Source organism: Condylura cristata, unplaced genomic scaffold (assembly GCF_000260355.1).
Source record: "Condylura cristata isolate star-nosed mole 26May11 unplaced genomic scaffold, ConCri1.0 scaffold00034, whole genome shotgun sequence".
NCBI lineage: Eukaryota > Metazoa > Chordata > Mammalia > Eulipotyphla > Talpidae > Condylura > Condylura cristata.
In genome coordinates, this window is record NW_004567135.1 from 9,876,628 (window position 1) to 9,895,454 (window position 18,827).

General features: G+C 49.8%; 1 protein-coding gene across 8 annotated transcripts in view; it reads right to left on the bottom strand.

Annotated features, from left to right (window-relative positions):
* Positions 1-4,610: 4,610 nt before the first annotated feature.
* Positions 4,611-18,827, bottom strand: part of ERC1 (ELKS/RAB6-interacting/CAST family member 1) — a 302,503-nt gene continuing 288,286 nt past the window's right edge. For all 8 annotated transcript variants that reach the window (XM_012732452.1, XM_012732450.1, XM_004692830.2 and 5 more), the window contains one exon: positions 4,611-9,880. In XM_012732452.1, the coding sequence (XP_012587906.1) occupies positions 9,743-9,880 (138 nt within the window). In that variant the 3' untranslated portion in view covers positions 4,611-9,742. The remainder of the gene's footprint in view (positions 9,881-18,827) is intronic.

Here is an 18,827-nt window from a genome sequence, read left to right on the forward strand (position 1 = left end):
GGCGATGCTGTCCTGAGTTCAGAGGGGAATGGCAGGGACCCTGAACAGGGCAGAATGAGGGGGTGACCCCCACCCCGCCCCAGACTCCCATTCCACGCGTTTCCTGTCCGTAGATTCCACATCTATAGAGGGTTTTGGACACCCTGGTGACAGTGGGGTGACTCTAAAGGGGATGGTCCCACCTTTGAGACTATAAGCAAGGCAGTATGTGGGTGTCCCTGTACTCTGTCCTAATGATAGGGGGTGCTGAGAGGCCTCAGCCCAGCTGATCTAAAGCAATGAAAGGCTGCTGGGTAACTGCTGGGTGCTCTCTGGGAAGTGGGCATCAGTTCTGTCTTTAAGATGATACAACAGAAGCTCAAGGAGACCAAGCGGATTCTCTAAGTGTGTAGACCTTATAACTAGCGAAACCAGGTGGGAACCCTGTTCTTCAGGTTGCTGGGCCTGCCCACCTGCCTCAAACTCAGGCCGCATTTCCCCCAGGCCAAGACCTACTTTGACCTGAAATGGAGAAACTGGTTCTCTGTCCATTCGGTAGGACAGGCATCTTGCTCCCCACAACCTTGGAGCCCCCCGAGTCTAGACCTGGGCAAGCAGTGGTGTAGCCTGAAGACAGCCCCCCACTCCACAACAGCACGGCATCCCCTGGAGAGCCGGCCATGGGGATGTCCACCAGTGAGCCCAGGGATGAGGAAGGCAGACTGACTTCTAGAGTCAAATGACTCCTAAAGCTTTAGGATTATCCTGACATCGATACTTAGAACAGGCCCTCCCTGTGGCACAGGGGTTAAGTCAGCGCTACGAAGCTATCAGCAGCCACCGCAGCACAAGTTCCATCCCAGGCCAGGGGGTGACCCACAGGGCGCAGCAGACCTCTCCTGTCTCTCACCCTCTGCTCCCCTCAGCAGTGTCTTTCAGACCATCCGCCTGTTCTGCTCCCCACTCTGTCTCTGGTGAACCCTCTCACCCTCCACACCTTTGGCCTGTACCCCTGTTCTTGTATGCATAAATAAAGTAAATCTTAAAAAATAGTACTCAGAACAATCGAAAACTCTTCAGCCCCAAGGTCACCATCCACTCAGGTTGCCCGTGATGGTCCTGGCCATCACGCCAAGGTTCTTGGTTCTGCGTTCCCAGGCGGGCAGGCTGCAGACACGCAGTACGGAGCCCAGGACACAACCTATTACACCGTGCACACAGCCCCAGGGCAAGTTATGATTGCAAACAGATTCCCTCCAAAGCCTCATTTCCGACAACCCTTCAGAATACAATCATAAAAAAATTCCAGTCCAGAATGAATCAAACAGGAACCGCCTCTTGAAAGCGAATTCCATCAGCGGCTAGCTTTTGGGCCTGGAAGCCCTGCAGACATTCGATAGACGTTTTTCCACCACACGTCCAGCTCTCCCCCTGTGCTCTACACCCTCACAGGCTGGGCCAAGGGACCGAGGCCAGCCGGGTGGAAGACAGGGTGTCCTTTGCACAGGAGGACAAGCACAGGGCGCCGTGAGTCACCACTGACCACTGACGGCAGGGTAATAGCTTCTCCAGACGACAGGGCCAGGGGACGGTCTCTGTGGCTGACGTGGCCCTTCTAAGTCTTCTACCACCATCCTTTTCCCACCCGGGACCACTTCCCTCCAAGGTGAGAACATTCAGCTCACTTCATCACCCAATTCTCGAGGAATAAATGGCCCCCAGAGCCCGACAACACGAATCCCGATGGGACGTGCATTCCTCCTGCTGGTGAACCAAGGCAAGCAGAGCAGTTCCCACTCTGAACCCCACCCTCCACCCGGTCTCCAGGTCTCCACTCCTGATGACTGGTAGGAGTCTCCTCAGTCCAGACCACACATGGTCTCCTCCCTGCCTTTGATGGTGCTGTGAGCCAGTGGCACGCACCCGAGAGAGGTGTGGAGACGGACCAACGGGGTCTGGCCCAGCCCTCCCTTCCAGGCTGAGTGACTGTGTGTGGAAGGGCCCTCGGCGCTCCAGGCCTCCCCACTCTCCAGCCTCCCCACGTCCTCTCCGCCAGCCTCAGGGGAGCAAGGCCAGGAACTTTCCGGAGTGACACAGCCGGATGCTTTTCTTTTTGGATTATCCTCTTGTGGTGGCTGTGGTGAGGTCGCTGGCGGGGTGACTCGCGCTTCCCGAGCCGGCCTTCCTCTCAAGGTCATGAGGCACCTTTGAGGACGCCCTGGCCAGCCCCTCTTCAAACGCACTGAGCGCCACCAGCCTCCTGGCTCCTCGGCCCAGCAGCGTTTGCTGCCCACCCTGGCTGCCCCTGCCCCACCACCCTTGCGCTTTCCTACCTCCTGTTTTGCTCAGGCTGTCTTCTTTTCTTTTTTAAAAAAGATCTGTTTATTTACGCATATAGAACTGGGATACAGGCCACAGGTGCAGGGGTGGTGAGAGGATTCACCAGAGACAGAGTGGGGAGCAGAGAAGGCAGACTGATGAAGTGCAGTCTGAGGGGAGCAGCGGGCGGGTCAGGAGAGGTCTGCTGCGCCCTGTGGGTCACCCCTGGGGCAGGCGGGGATCGAACTCGTGATGAAGTGGCTGGGGCCAGCTTGCAGTGCTGCGGTTTAACCTGCTGCACCACCAGGGAGGGCCTATGCTGTCTTTCCTGCCTCTCCTCACCCGTGAACAACTCTGCCGACAAAATGCATGTGGTGAACATGAGGTCTGTGAAGAACCCTCGTTCCTGCTTTCCTGTGCTCGCACACCCACGGACTGGCTCCCTCCTTGGACATGAGAGAAGTGGCCACCGAGGCGCCGCAGGACTCGAGCTCCCGAGACAGGTGTGTGTACCCCCTTTAGCCCTACCTGACCTTGGGGTGCTCATCTGTAAGGGAGGAGGGAAGCGTTCCCGCCTCACTCTATGCTATCAGCCGCCACAGGAGGGAAATTCTGATTTAAGAACACACACGCACATTTCTGTGAATGTTTCCAGGAACGTGATGACAATGAATGCAGCAAGCACCGGAGCGCTGAGAACAGAACTGGGCCTGGAGTTGCCCACTAGCTGCTGTGTGTGTGCCTGGTGCGGACCCGGGGTGAGGACTGAGGCGGTGGGCACTGTGGGGTGTGATCCCCGCATCCGGAGGGGGAGGTACATGGGCCCCTGTGCTAGAAGGATGTGAATATTCAAATGCTCAGGAACATCTCAGACCTACGCAGAACAAAGGGAGCCGTGTGGCCACTGAGTCCTCACAATGGCGCAGCCGCAGCCTCCAGGACTGACCCCTGCCCAACCAGTTTGTATCCATGTCCAGGTCCTTGCCTCCTCCTCCACCACCACACCGGGTGACTTTAAAGCAAATTGCCTGTACGAACAAAGCAATTTTATGCTTGTAGTGTTAAAGGACCTTTAGAGAAGGAAACTCTAGTCATGTTATCCCATGGCTTGTGACCTCGATGGAGGCAGCGTTATTTTCAGGCAGGGGAGGCTGAAGAGAGGCTGAGAGGTCAGAAAGGGGTGGACGGGGGCTCGGGGCTGCGAACCCAGGGCGTTTTCGGGCCACGTGGGAAAGCGTATGGATCTCAAACCTGCCTCAACACTCACCTCACGCCAGGGCGTGGCCAGTCCTCGAGCTAGCCTGAGGTATTCACCTCAAAAACCAGAGAACACCAACCCAGAGACAAAAACCTGGTCAGCTGGGACGTCTCAGCGCCAAGTTCCCTCCCACCTTCCTTCAGCCTCGTGGTCTCGGCATCTGTGTCTGCGTGAGCCGGTAGCCCGGAGCACGCAAACTAGCGCACAAAAGTGGACGGAGAATAATGGCAGCCGCTGACCAGTATGACCTGTCTGCTCTGGACAGCTGCTGGTGGCAGTGGCTTCATATGGTGTCGTGTGAGGGACGATGGAAGCGCAGGTTTCGTCCTGGGAACAGCTCCGGCTGCAGGTGCAGCCCCCCCAGGCGCCACTGGCGGGAGCGAGGGGGTGAGAGCCGACTCCCCACGTGCCCCCACACGGGAGAGGAGACAGCCGGAGCAGCAGCCTCCTTGCCAGACACAGGCACGCAGCTGAGCAGAGGCCTCGTTCTCACAAGAGAAACCCCAGGATCATTTCATATTCCGGGCAGGGCCCAAGACAAACACCGGAGCTGGGGCTCTCCCAAGCGCAGGTCCTCCCGCTGCTGCTCCCGCGGGTTCACGCTTGCTGGGGGCCCCCGCGCTCACATCCCTGTTAGCTTCGGCAACAGCCAAGGCAGCTGGCACCCGAGTTCCGCACACACCTCTCAAGCTGCCCCTCACGGTGCTCCCCTTCCTGACACAGGGGCGCCTTCCCGACAGTTAGAGCCAGAGTGGGGGGTCTGGCTCCGGGCCTGGGATGTAAGGAAGGAAAAAGGTGGAAATTGACTTTGAAAGGCCATGACAGGTGCTGCAACTCCAAGATCAGGCGGAACCTGAAAGCACGTGGTCTCCCCGCCAGGCCTGTCCAGCCGGCGAGTCCTCTTCCCGCTGCCTCCCGTGGCCCTGGGCATCTCTGGCTCTCCGCTGACCTACCCTGGAGCTGGGCTCGTGGGGCCTGCGGGCCTCTCCCTGTTGTCCGGCACCTGAGCAGCATCACGCTTCATGATAGGAGACTCAGAGAGAGACACAGCGCCCAATTTTAAATAACTTTATAATTTCCTGATGGATTTAGTTTGTGAATAAAAAAGAAAAATGAACAAAGTGTTTACAATAATTATCAAGGCAAAGTTGACTAGAACACAATTTCTCTGTAATGTCATTATCCTGTCAGCAACGTGACTCCAGCCATCGCCCACGCACGCGCGCACACACACACACACAGTTGAAGGCAGCAGGTGCATTTGCATCAGACACCACCATTGCGGCTGCGACAGTCACCAAAAGGAACTCAAGCTGCAAGGAGTCAGTCCCCAGTGCTCTTTGGGCCTCCTAAAGTGCAGCGCTTCCTTCTGAAGCTGAGGGGAGCAGTCCCAGGGAGACCCCAAGTCTCCACCCTTGGTGTCCTGATGTGCAGGCAGGTTCCGGGCTAGTCGTGCGTGGGGCGGCAGGCCAGGAGGCGTGAGGGTGGCCTCAGGTGGGTCTAGCTGCGTCAGAGGCCGAGTGCAATACTGTGTGGTGCGGAGGGCAAGGCTCTGCCCAGGGCACCGTCTCAGGCTTCAGCAGGGTCACCCCTTTCCTGACCATGGGGTCTCTGGGGGCCGAGGGAGACAGCTTGGGCTGGGTGACCTGGGCTCTAGAGAGGTTCAAGGGGAAGAATCTAGGGACCGATGCCAGGAGGAACTGAGATCTGAGAATCCTTCAGTCACCTGGATTGCGGGCTCCAGGCCGGCCGGTGGTTGGCCTGTATTGGAGGGGTCACTGGATGATATAGCACCAAGTGGGCAGGAAGGAGGTTCCGGGACCTGTGCAGGGCTGCCGCCGGGTGTGGGCTGCAGAGGCGAGCCCAGGTTACCACACAGGACGAGGCACACTGAGCTGGGACCGGTGTAGGGTGAGCGCTGCCAAGGGCCGGCTGCGACCTCCGCTCAGGGGCCTAAGGCTGCCGCAAACGGGCGCGTGCTCTGCGCCCCCCACCCTGTGCCTTCCGCTGGGCAGATGCCGCCGACACCTGGAAGGCGCCCACCTGCACGGTGGGCACTGGTGCCACCTAGGCCAGCCTGGGAGGAGCGAGGAGTCTGGCTGCCTCGGAGCTCGAGTTCCTTTAACAACATGATACTGGTCTTGCATGTTTTGAAACACAGCTCTTTTAGGTTTTCAGTTCTACAACTACTTTTTAATATCTTAATAATCTCAACAATGGACACAATGTAACTGCCCCGATTTTCTGAACCACACAGACAATATCAACAAGCAGAGAAACAAAAAGAGGGGGTGGAGGGGAACAAAAGTCTGCTCCCCCAAATCAATCCCTAAAACCACCTCTCCCCCAAAAGACTCAGGAGGAGAAATACCTACAACAGGGTCACAGCACTCGCCAAACACATTGGAAAAAATCAGGAGACACTTGGTTACAGTTTTGACACTAAAAAGTTTGGAAACAGTTTTTGCTTAAAAAGAGTAAGTAAAGACAGCCATTTTGTTCAGAAGGATTTCCCTACAGCGTGTCGCTTCCCTTGCCCAAATACTCCCCTAGGTCACGTGAGGGAAACTCGGACTTAAACACACACACACACACACATTGTTTCAAGTGACCGTCCGGAGACGCCCAGGGGCTGGCAGTGATGGATGGGTCGGCCTCGCTTGTTTTGCTGTGGGCCCTCTGATTCGACTCTTCTCTCCTTTCCACGTGACTCTCACAGGTGGGGAGGCGCTGCCGGGGGGCAGCGACTGCTGACACGGGCCCGCGGTGACTAAGAGCCTGTAAGGCCCACTGCCATGTGGGAACATCCTCCTATTTGCTCTTTCCTCAAAGATCTGGAGGCAGCCAGCAGGCCTCTGCTGACGTAATGGGGTCAAACAGGAGGGCAGATGGTTCTGGGGTCGGTGGGGCGCTAGCAGCAAGTCTCAGTGCCAGTCCTGGCCACCTGCGGGGGGGTGTGGGGGGGGACGGGAAGGGGGTTGTTCAGCAGCTGACTAAACCTCTGCGAAGGCGTCATCCTCCCTCTCGGAGGAGCCCCTCTTCTCACTCTCGGCTGAGTCCGTGAGTCCCTCGTGGAAAACCAGACTTCGCTTCCAAAGCGCAGTCTCACTGTGGGCTGCAGTCGGGGTTCAGGCTGCTTTGCTAGTTTTGCTAACGTCCAAGTGTTGGGAAGAGCGAGAGAAACACTTAGATCTTTATGGGGTAAGGTCCAGGTGAGAGGTCAGAAGTGAGATGGATTTGGGCAGGGTCATTCTCCTTTCTTAATGTTAGAGCCCACTGAAAAGATGGTATCCAAGGCCTGGCAGATCTCAGTCCAGCTACTTCATCAAGGACTCAGGAAGCTCCCGGGAGAGACGTATACGGAAGGATGAGAAAGTGCAATGGACGTTTTCTCAGTCATGAGCCCCAAGTAGGATTCCACCTCTTCGGTCTCCTTCTCCATGCCCTTGACTTGGAGTACGCATCTTTATGTGCCAAAAGGCAACAAGACTCCACAAAGGAGGGTACGGGGGGCATCACGGGCAACCTGCAGTGGTCTGCAAGGCTCCAGCCCTTCGGCATGCCGAGTCTCATCTGACGGCAACTGCATGTAGTAAATGCCAGCTCAGCGAATGATCTCGACTCCGTAAGATGCTCCGTGCCAGAAGCCGCATTCACTTTGCCCTCTAAAAGGCAGCTGCGTTCCGACTAGACTCTCCTCTCAGACCAAACCGTCTCCAGCATCATTTGAGACGCCAGTTAGACCGCCAGAGAAGGGTCAAGGAGACTCCTTGCTGTGGTTTGGAGACCAGACAGATGGCGTCTGCCTCACAAGCTTCCTTCTCTGAAACATGTCCGGAGCACATTCTCGAGCACTGAGCGGGATGCCAGCGGAAGGGCTGCAGTGCTAAGGGGAAGGCACGGGGCGCAGGAGGCCACGCTGAGTGGACAAGAGCTGGCGCGGTAGTGGGTGGAAAGGGCCAGCGGGTGAGAGCCGGGCGGGGAGGCCTGCTTGCTGCCACCCGTCAGACCGAAGACCCAGGCCAGGCAGCTTCTCTGGGTACAGCCTCTTCTACTTTCTGTGTTGTTTCCTGCTGTAGTCCTATGAAGGACGATGAGGGGTGTTATCTACCTCAGCTCTTTGCATTATGGTCGATAAAGCAAGATTCTGATACCTAAAATATTGGGTACTTTCTACATGATCTATGGGCAGTGCAATGAATAAATGGAACTGAGGTAACTGACCATGAACAACCCTTCCTCTCTAACCCCTGACCACCCGGTAGCCAGCCTGACTATCAGGAAGCATCTCAGAACACGGTAATGAGAAGGACCCCTTTAAACCTCAGTAAGGAACTCTCTCACAGGGAGAGAGCTTTACATCAGGCTATCAGGGCAGCTGGAGCTTTGACCATATAAGTTAATGGACAGTCAGGGCTGCTGGTGGGAAGATACCAGGCTAATGGCTCTGATGACTTTACCGACAGCATTAGATTCTGTGGCTGAGTAACTGGGAAAGGGAAGAAGAAAATGCAAGCCAAAACATTTAGCCCAGCAACTCTTATCAGAAGGCGTGTCTGGTGGTGTCTAGCCAGAGGGCTGGGTTTGACAAAGTGGTCAGTTTCTTGAGGCTTGAGTCTTTAAGACTGTCACTGTCTAAGCTTGGAAGAAGGCCCTTCAAAATGCCAGTGTCTTCAGTTGGACCTGAAATTCTGGGGTCAATTTTCTGACTGGCACCGTGGAGCTGACCATAGATCATGAGAGGGCCACAGACATGTTGAAAAGATCCACCCACCATCACAGTCCCTACACAGTACTCTTTCAGGTCAGTAACAATAAACAAAAACCCTAAATTACCAATTGGGATGCTACAGACAGGTGAAAAATTCAACCCTCTATCTATTAAAATTTGGCTGATTTGTGAAAGATTTTTTTTAAGAAAAGATCCCTTTTATGAAGATGGGAGGGAAAGAGCATGTCTTTTACTGCTCTGACTCAGTCACGTGTCTTACAGAATCCCACACCTTCCCTCACTGAGGGATTTTTCAAGGCTGGGGGCCTACTAGTGACTTGTAGACAGGCAGTTCATGAATGAACAAATGGAGGAAGGAATGTGTGTGGGATGAGGAACACTCGTTTGTGCCAGGAGGAGGCTCCAGGCAATGCACAAAGCTGAGGTTCCAGGAGAGCAAGTCAAGAAAGAAGCCAGAAGGTCGGGAGGCAGGTCACAGACTTCAGTGACTGAGAGGGCTGCAAGATCTTGGAGCCTGGGTGATGGGAAGGCAGAAGTGTTTGGCGCTCAGGGGCCTAGAATGCAGATGTGGGATGTGTTCAGGAGAAGCCACGGACCCCAGGAACATCATCTTCACAGAAGCAGAGTTGCACTGGTGACAGCAGCAGCACATGTCAAATCCTCTTCTCCTTTAATTAGAGACATGTGATCTGACAAACTTACAAGCTTAAGTACATAAGGTCAAAGGGCGGGAACAAGAGGGGAAGGGGGAGATCTCTTCATACCATCCTCTTCCTTACCACCTGAGAGAAGAGCAAGGTGAGCAAGACAGACAGCACCGGGGATCAGTGTTTTCTAAGCCACCACCAGGCCTACTTGCGGCTCCCCAGCACAAAACATTACATGAAAGGTCAACAAAAGAACCAGTAAAAAGAAGAGTTCCTGTTCTCCCTCCCCCTCTTTTTCTAATACTCTTTTTGAGATTTTTTTTTACCCTTTTAGGAGAAAGCACCTGTTGTGATATTAGGACACTCAGATCTCTGGCCCGCTGAGAGTAGTCTCTCACTTTGCTGAAGTCCACTTGGAGTCCAGGCTGAGCCTGCACACGGAGGACAAAGGCAGGCGGGCCTTGCTCCAAGCCCCCCTCTCGGGCGGGGCCCCCAGCTTCCGCAGTCTACGTTGTCGATTGATGATGGATGACCGGAGGCAGCTCCTCGTGAAGACTTGGCCACTTGCTCACCCACCCTGGATATCAAGTTAGCTAGTGCAGAGAGAACACCCAAAGGAGGAAGGCAGAGCAGGACAGATGTGGAGATGGTGCTGGAACCACACTGGAAGGACGGAGGAAGCCAGGATGCAGTTTGTAGTGTTTTGTGCCAAGAAGTTTCTGGGTGTCTAGTCCTCATAGTCTCCTTCCCTGACTGCTGGGTGCACGATCTTGGGCTGCTGGGCTGGCCACTCCCCACCACGCAGGGTCAAGATGACTCTTCCAAGGCGTTGACCACTTGCTCCAGGATGTCGGGGCAGTGGTCTGCTATCTGCTGGAGAACGGCATTGGCAAACTCCTGCAGCTCTGCATTATCCCGCTCGCCTTTCTCTAATTCGTTCTGCAGCTGAAAGGGAAAGGACAGGTGGATTTCAGAAAGTCTCACACCATCCTATCCGAGCAGTTTGTCGATGAGGAAATGACACATTTGCAAAATAAATGAACCTGGAGAGCATTATGACAAGTGAAATAAGCCAGACAGAGAAATTCAAGTACTGCATGGTATCAATTATATGTAAAACCTGGGGTGGGAGTCAAACTCAAAGAGAAGAGATGGTTACCAGGGGCTGGGGCGGGGGGTTAGAGGAATTAGGGAAGAGGTTGGTAAGTAGGGCACAGACTTTCAGCTCCAAGATGAATGAAGTCTTGGGCTTTTGGTGACACTGTATCGCATAACTGAAACTTGCCAAGAGTGGAACTGTCATGAGTAAGTATACGTGCACACATACACCTCTGAGTGGGTATGGAACAATGTGAGCTGACGAATGTGTGAACTAGCTTGACTGGAAATTCTTTTGTAATACAGATGTAGAGCAAATCATCACTTTAAATATCTCACAGTTTTGTCAAAGATACCTTAATAAAGTTGGGGGGGGGAATGACAAAAGGAAGCAGTGAGGGAAGACTCCTGCATCACAATTAGCCACCAGAAAGGTGTAGAAGGAAATATCAGCTAATTAAAATGAGGCCTCCAGAGGTAGCAGCTAGCACAGGCAGGGTGATCTGCAGGATAGGGACCCCAACCCCAGTGCTGTGTCCAAACAGCACCTTCTCCCACCACGCCACAGCACCACAGGTGTGTGGGAGGAGAGGGGCATGGATAACCTTGGCTGCGATCTCTGGACTGCAAATGGTTCTTTCCCTTGGGAGAACTTATCATCTAAAGGATCAACCCATTTTCTATGTACTACTTTTTCCTCATGCATTAGACTACCCTATTTTAAGCCTGCTCATTTAGCTAAAGGGATTGTTTTGAGAAATACAAGACAGTCTCCTGCTTGTTCTAAGTTCCTACTGTTTTAAACATTCTCTTTGACATTTCTTCAAGCATTCTTGAAGAGTGTATATTGGGAGTGTGCTAGGTGCTGAGAAATTAAGCATTTGGTTCTTATCCTGAAGAGCCATTTGGATTGATGGAAAAGACGAACAGGTAGACAGAGAATTACAACCCAGCACAGTAGACATAACATCCAAGGCACGACAGGCGAAGTGGGAGACATCAGGCTGTTTCATCCTGCAGGAGCCTGGAAAGATGTCACTAAAAGAAAAATGGGATCTAGATCTTGGGAGCTGAACAGGAGCACTCATGGGAGATCAAGGACAAGCAGCAGCTGTTTCTGTGGGAGAGCTACACCAACATTCTGTCATGCATGGGTAGTGATTTTTTTTTTTAAAGATTTATTTGTACATACAGAACTGGGGTACAGGCCAGAGGCTCAGGGACAGTGAGAGGCTTCACCAGAGACAGAGTGGGGAGCAGAACAGGCAGATCGACGAAGTACACCACTGAGGGGAGCAGCGGGCGGGTCAGGAGAGGTCTGCCACGCCATGTGGTCACCTCCGGGGCAGGCGGGAATCGAACTCATGCACAAGTGGCTTTAGCTTCTCAGTGCTGTGCTTTAACCTGCTGCGCCACCAGGGAGGGCCACATGGGTAGTGATTTTTAAATAAGCAGAAGAAAAACTGAAGAATGTTATAAACAAAAACTTGTCCACTAGTAACTTCATGACCCCCACTGAGCAGAGTGAAGAGCAGATACCTGGCTTGGACTATCACTACAGAGTACTCCTGCGAAGGAATAACATGAGAAATTAAAGCGACACCACTCACAGAGTCCTCGCTTTGCGTGGCCGGCTTCGCTCCGTTAACAGGCCTGAGAGTGCAGCCTCCTACCTAGCAGTGTACCTGGTTGGGCCCTGCAGCGAGCAGCATCTACCAGGCACCTCTGCTCCTAGGTTTACCTGTTACAGAGGCTCATGCTCATCTGATCCAGCTGGACACTGAGATGTACCAAGACTTAGTGTGGGCTACATCTGCTTTTGCATGTCCTGGACGTCTAGTCAACTTTCAGCAAAAAGAAAACTGCTCCATCTGTTCTAAACTCTGATATACTGAAGAAGCAGCATGCTAACTCTTGGCTTACAGAATCTAGATCCTATCAACAGGGTGATTAAAACTTGGTTCTTTATGCTTTTCCATGAACATGCTCGTTGGGAGCAACCTTACCTATTCAATAAAAAACAACAGTAATACTGATAACACCTAATAGTTACCAAGCATGTTCTGTCAGGCACTAACTGCACTTTACACCTCATAGGGCAAGAGACTCAGGAATGTATGCATGTTTACCAAGGTAATTTGTAAAAACAAAGACTTAGAACTGACCTCTGGGTAAGGGGTGAGAGAGATGTATGTGTGGACTGAGCTATATACCTATATATATATATTAAATGTATAGGAAGAAAAAAATCTCTTAAGAATGGTTGCTTTGAGTGGGCAGAAGTACTTTTGACTTTGTTCCTGTATAACTTAATATCACAACCAACATCAATTTTGCAATAAAATGCATAAAAATACATAACCGATCCTTCAAAGTTACATGTATTTTTAAAGGCATAAATCTTATATTCTAAGGTATTGAACAGGGACAAATAGAAGGTATAAAGTAGTCATTCAAAAAGTACTGACTGATTCGACAATAAAAAGGAAATGAAAGTTCTGATATATGAACTAACATGAACCATGACAACATTATGTGAAGTGAAAGAAGCCAGTCACGAAAGGCCACATATGTTATGATTCCACTTTTATGAAATGTTCAGAATAGGCAAGTCCAGAGTAGATTAATGGTTCCCGGGACTGGAGTAACTACGAGTGACTAGTAAAAATGGATTTCCTTTTGGAATGAGGAAAATGTTTGAAAACGGATTGTGGTGATGTTTGCACAATCCTGAGGACACACTCAAGCTACTGAACTGTGCACTTTAAATGGGGGAGCTACAGGGTGTGAGGCCGAATGGAAATAAACTGCAAAAAATCAATACTGAGTCCTCCGTGCACGCAACTGTGTAGTGAACGCCCACAGAGGGGCATAAGGAGTTACTGCTGGAATCTGGGCAGCGGCGGGGGCGGGCAAGTTTCCTGAAGAATGTGGCAGCTGGCCCTGGAGGACAGGAAGGATCATTCCTAAGGGAAACCAGCACGAGCTAAGTAAGGCACAGAGGGGGATGCAGCCGACTACTCACTGAAGTTTAGGGACGCAGGAATTATTGGGCCTCAACAGAAACAATACCAGCCCTCCCAGAGTGACAGAAGAGCTCTGGGCTGGCGAGGTGTGGGCACACGCTGCAGAGGACCCCCATTCCGCGACGTGGCTTCATTCAGCTACACCTTAGGCACTGTGTTTCATTTCAGGCACCTCATTACCAGAGAAATGGAGACAAACTGGAATAAGTTCAAAGGAAAATGGCAGGCATGACTAAGAAGCTGAAAGGATCGTTTTATGAGGCAGGATTAGAAGAACTAAATAGTAGACCTGAACTAACTGAAAACGAAGGGGAGGGAATGTGATTATTGCTTAAAAATGTCCGGAGGGCACAAACAGGAAGTGGGAAGAGCGACTGGGCACTGGGGGAGGAAGCGTGACTGGAAGTGATCGGAAAAGACAAGAGTAGAAACCCAACAGGTAGACCACAAAGGCCATGCTTCTAGGTCTAACGAATGTTCGCCTGGGAGAAGTTGTTTTAAAACAGAGGGGATCAGAAGACTCAGGAGTGTCGAGGGGGACGCGCTCTTCGCTGCTGGAGTAGCTTTCCACCTGGTGGGCCTGCTCTGCTCTCTGGGGAACACGCATGGTTTACATTTTATCTGGGGGAGTATTAAATGTGGGCACGCTGAGCAGGGAGAGATTTCACTGGCATTTGATCCATCAGATGCTAAAATTTCCTGCCTTAATAAAGAAAAGTGCAACCTTTCTTGGGCAACTGGAATTAATTTTAAAATGAGAATTTTTATTTTGATGACTTTGAAATGCAAAGTTTTAGTCTTTCTGAAGTCAAGGGGGTACAGAAAGTGTGAAAACTTTTAGGCCAGTAGGAGAAAAGGTGAAGTAACCAAACTGAGTATGCTGGCAAATGTGTCGGACAGCGCAGGTGAGAATACAAATCTTGAACTGGATTAGTATCGCTACTTGAAAACATTTCCTCAGCATGCACAGCGCGTGTTTTGAAGGAAGCTGTGGCCTGGATTCAGGGTGCAAGTGACCTATGGGCAGGCTGTGAAGGTGTGCGCACCTGATGAAATGTACCTGGTCTCCCCGACATACCTTTGCCTCCTCTTCCCTTGTCCACTGCCCCACATGTCCCCCCCACACCACACCTGTCCGGACACCACGCACCTCTTCCCCAAAGACAGGCTCCTTCAGACTTAGCAGCAGAGAAGAATTTACCAAAAAGCACAAACATGAATGTTTGGGGTTCAATGAGGACGTTCATTACATTCTAGCTGTGAGGAATTAAATCCTTCTCTCTCTCTCTTCTTGTTGAAGCTACAGATGGGCCCAAATTTAGCAGGTATAAGAATAATGAGTAATCCAGTAAGATCTTCCACTTCCTAGTACTGCCAGACCAATCACACCCCCATGAATACTACTGGGAAAATACTGTCTTCTCTGCTCTCTTAAAAACATCACAGATACATGCATCACCCAAGTCTATGCAACCCCCTCTCTAGAAAAAGCTGCAACTCTGTGTGCTGAAAACTTTGCATCTAAAGGCAAGTAACAAATTTACAAATACTTCCAAAATAAAATTATTTCCACTAAATGACAAAACAAATCTGTTTCCACAAATATAGCAAGTTCTTCCTATAATTTAGGCCTTAAATCCCATATCTCAGCACCCAAGTTTCCTCATATATAAAATATCACCACCAAGTCTTCTTCAAGTCTTTTGGGCACCTCAACGTTGAGTGGAAAAGCCCTTTTCTATTACGACTTAATTTAACTGAGACACCCTGAAGGAAGGGACTGCCTGAACAGATACACAGGCACGCACCGCCAGCACGGGACAGAGAACACACCTGTGCAAGAAACAGGGATTAAACGCAGGGACTAGGTTGCCCACGAGGGCAGCAGCACGAGCTGTTCCTGCAGCCTGTGCGGGCTCCTGCTCCCAGCACAGGGCAAAGCGCTCACGCTGGCCAAGCCCCTTGGCTCCCTGTGCAAGCGACCGGTGCCTGAAGAAGTTAGTAAGGAAATGGGGACTTCAAACACCCTTCCTCAAAAAGGATCCCCCAAACTCCTCCTCCTGCAGGCTAACCAGGGCCACCTTCCCATGTCCCAGTCCCCTCACTGAACTGTTTCCCCTCTCTCTTCTCTCCTGTTCTTTCACCAAAATTCCAAAGCACATACTCACCCCAAAAGACCTTCTGAGTTTTCATCTCTCATAAGCCAGTGCCAATTTTTCTTTTTCTTTTATGAACAAACTTCTCAATAGCCCACATCTGTGACCTCTGTTTTTCATTTCCCTCCTTAATATCTAAAAACTTAGTTGCTATTTCACTGAAACTGCTCTCTCAAAAGATTACTAAGTGAAGACCTCTGCACTGGAAGCTATAAAACATTATTTAGAGAAATTAAACATGTCTTAAATGGGGGATCACAACATGATCATTAACTTTAGCAGACTCAATATGTGGATTTTTATAACTACCCCATAGATTCAAGACAAAACAAGTCAAAACCCTGGCAGTAGTTTGTGTGTGTGTGTAAATCAAGAAGCTGATTCAAGGTGTAAGTCGAAATACAAAGAGCCAAGAACAGTCAAAGTAATCTCAAGGATCAAAGCTCTCTGTACATGAGCATTACTTCATTATCATGAAGACAAATATGACTTTACAATAACAATGATTAGTTATAATCCACATACGATAGCTGCAGATATTAACATAGCTTGCATTACTGGCACAAGAACAGACATACAGACCACTGGTATAGAGAGTCTAGAACAACAGCACAAATCTGGGAACACCCCAGATGTACATTAACAACTGAACAATAAGCTGTGGTAGCTTCACTCTGGGAATGAAAATGAACAAACCCTGTCTCCATAACACAAAAGATGTGATTTCATAAACAGGACATGGGAAGAAAGAAGCTAAACCTAAGAGAGTTGACACTATATGACTCCCCGTTCTTGTATGTTTAAATAAAGATAAATGTTAAAAAATAAGTTTTAAAAGGGCTTATTGCAATGCATTTTATAGATGTGTGCTAATTTAATTAGTTCCATTATTAGAAATTTCATTTTTCACAATAAATATTAATGTACTGAATTTTCTTATATAAGCCTTTGTATCTCTACGGCCGTTTCCTTAAAATTCCTGAGTAAAAGGGTTTACAGCCTTTAAAGCTTCTGAAATGTCAGCAAACTGTTCCAGAACAATTTTCACCCCACAGGTGCCAAAGAAGGATGCTCTTACCAACCTCTCACAACAATGGGGACCCTCCCCCCACAACTTTGCCAATATGGTTGGGACCTTTTCAATGTGTAGTATTTTGTAGTTCTTTTCTTTTGTAGCAAATACAAAAAATGGGCAACACTTACCACAATGTATCTGTTAGCCATTTCTTGTGTGAAACTGTTGTTGATCCCCTTTGCAGGCTGTTTCTTCTGGCTTAGTTCCTGCATGCTGGGATCTCCTCACAACAACCCTAACACAAACTCTCATTACCTAGCATCTTTGGGTTACTGCAGTGACTTCACAGACCACTTCCATTCTGCTGTACAAGTAATTGTTCTAGAACAGGTGGGTGGACACAAAACCAAGTCCAGTCTCTTTGGCATGGCGGCCAAAGCTTGTCCCCACCCTGGTTTTCCAGTTTCATGATCTGATGGGTCCTCACCATTCCCACCTTGGCTTTTTTACTTTGATGCGGTTCTCTCTTCCTAGAATGTGGACAACTTCCTTCTGACACATCTTCCCCTTGTCTTGTTCATCTTTCATAGTTGAACTCAACTGTTCCCTTTTTAAGGGCTGAGATAATACTGATGAATTATTAATTTTGTCTTCTGTTTCAAGAGTTGGTAATATGTTTAATTCTCAAACTCTTATACAGGTCCCTTGGAGAATTTTTTTTTAAACAATCAATGCTGCCTAGCAAAATACTCTGCACAGTTGACAATCTAAAAATGGCCAGGGTCAAGTGAAGGAACACGCTAATCCTGGGCAAAAGCACTACTATGTTTTCAAAGAGCTTTTAAAGATGAAATTTGAAGCATCTCCAATCACGACTATGACTGCACATCAATTAACACTGAAGTACTCCACTTTGTCAAAAGTTCTCACAAGACAGAATATGGGGCAAGTACAGAATACCAAGGTGGCGGTTGGCAGGAATTTTCTGGCTTTGTCTGCAGAATGTTACTGATGCATATTCTGTTCTTGGTAGCTGTTTCAACCCTCCCGGAACTCAGAGTGGTCATGTGATTTCTAGAGGGACTCGAGCCAAGAATCACAAATTCAACAGCAACTCAATCTGAATGGTCAAAGTAACACACTGGGAGTGTGTGCAGGAGGGAAGGACAGAATGCTTCAGCTTCCACCACTGCTCAGGGGAAGACAAGGACAAAGCAAGCTCAGAAGGAACCAGATATTTCGAAGATGATGTTCTGCAAACACAAACAACCCACACACACACACTGTTTTGCAACGCTGCTACAGCAGGGCCACTTGAGCTCCTTGTCTGCTTTCGATGTCAGGATAACCGGCCCAGAGCTGACCCAGGGAAGAATGATAAGGAACGTAACTGGCTGGAGGGGCTGGGCCGGCTGTCTCAGGGCAACCGTCCCAGGACTCCTACTGCTCAGCCCAGGTCATGATTTTATAATAGGTGCTAAATCTCTTTGTAGCCACAAAGGCATCAGGGAAAGCTATCAGAAACCCATCAAATACAGTCGTAAAAGGAAGAACACAGCCTTAACTCAAAGTAAACAATTCTCTATTCAGTCACAAAGGACAGACAGACAGATGGATATAAAGAAGGGATGTTACTGAGTAAATTCAGTTGTGGTTGGCAGTGACTCAGATTAATTCCTTTCTTTAAATGGTTTGGTGGTGGGCAGGAAATTATACAGAGATGCTTAGTTTGGTTGAAGCAGACAAGAGTCTGCACTTGAGGTTTTTAACAGCTAGGTCCCAGGATCACAGGCCATGAGGTCTGAGCTGTACTCTGGCATGATAACTGGAGCCTTTAGAGGTGATGAATCAAGCTGAAATGGTACTTCGTCCTGGCTAGTTCAAATCAGAAGGCTGTCTAGCTACATCTGCTTAGGAGCCATGAAGACATGAAATAACTTCTGAGTTTGAATTTCTGAACAACTAGAATAAACTGAAATGTATTTTGCTATAATATCTGTGGAATCAAACCTAACGCGTGGTCAGAGGGGCTGAAAACATGGTGGGTATGTCTCATTCAGTCACTTCCTTGTACAGGTATCTGGTCACTTTAATACTTTGTAGACAATAGCACTGTGCTGGGACCCTGTGCGATGCTGCTGACCGGTGTGGATCACAGGGCTCAGTCCCCGCCTCCTCCCTCGCTATGAACTCCTTTGCCAGGCAATGTCTGAATTTGTTTTTATAAGAAGGAAAAGCTGTTGTTGCTTAGACCAAAAGTAAATAAGATGTTACTGCCCTTCCATGACTAATTTTGAACACAATAGCATAACGAAAACAAGAATTTCTTCATTCACCAATGGGCCCTGTCTATACAGAATCCACAGTTGGAGTTCTACCGATTCCCACAACACTCTCAACTCTCTGGGAACTTTGGCCTTTCCCCCCCCATCTTGACTGAAACACCAAGATAGAGGGAAGCCTCTCAAAGTGTGCAAAGCAGCTACTTCTTAACTTTAAGGGGTCCTTTCTGCCTGGCTCACTGTAAGAGAACTAAGAAGGCTTGCCCTGTGCCTAGGGCACTAAGGTGCACTGCTTTTGTTTTCAGAGGTTAAAGT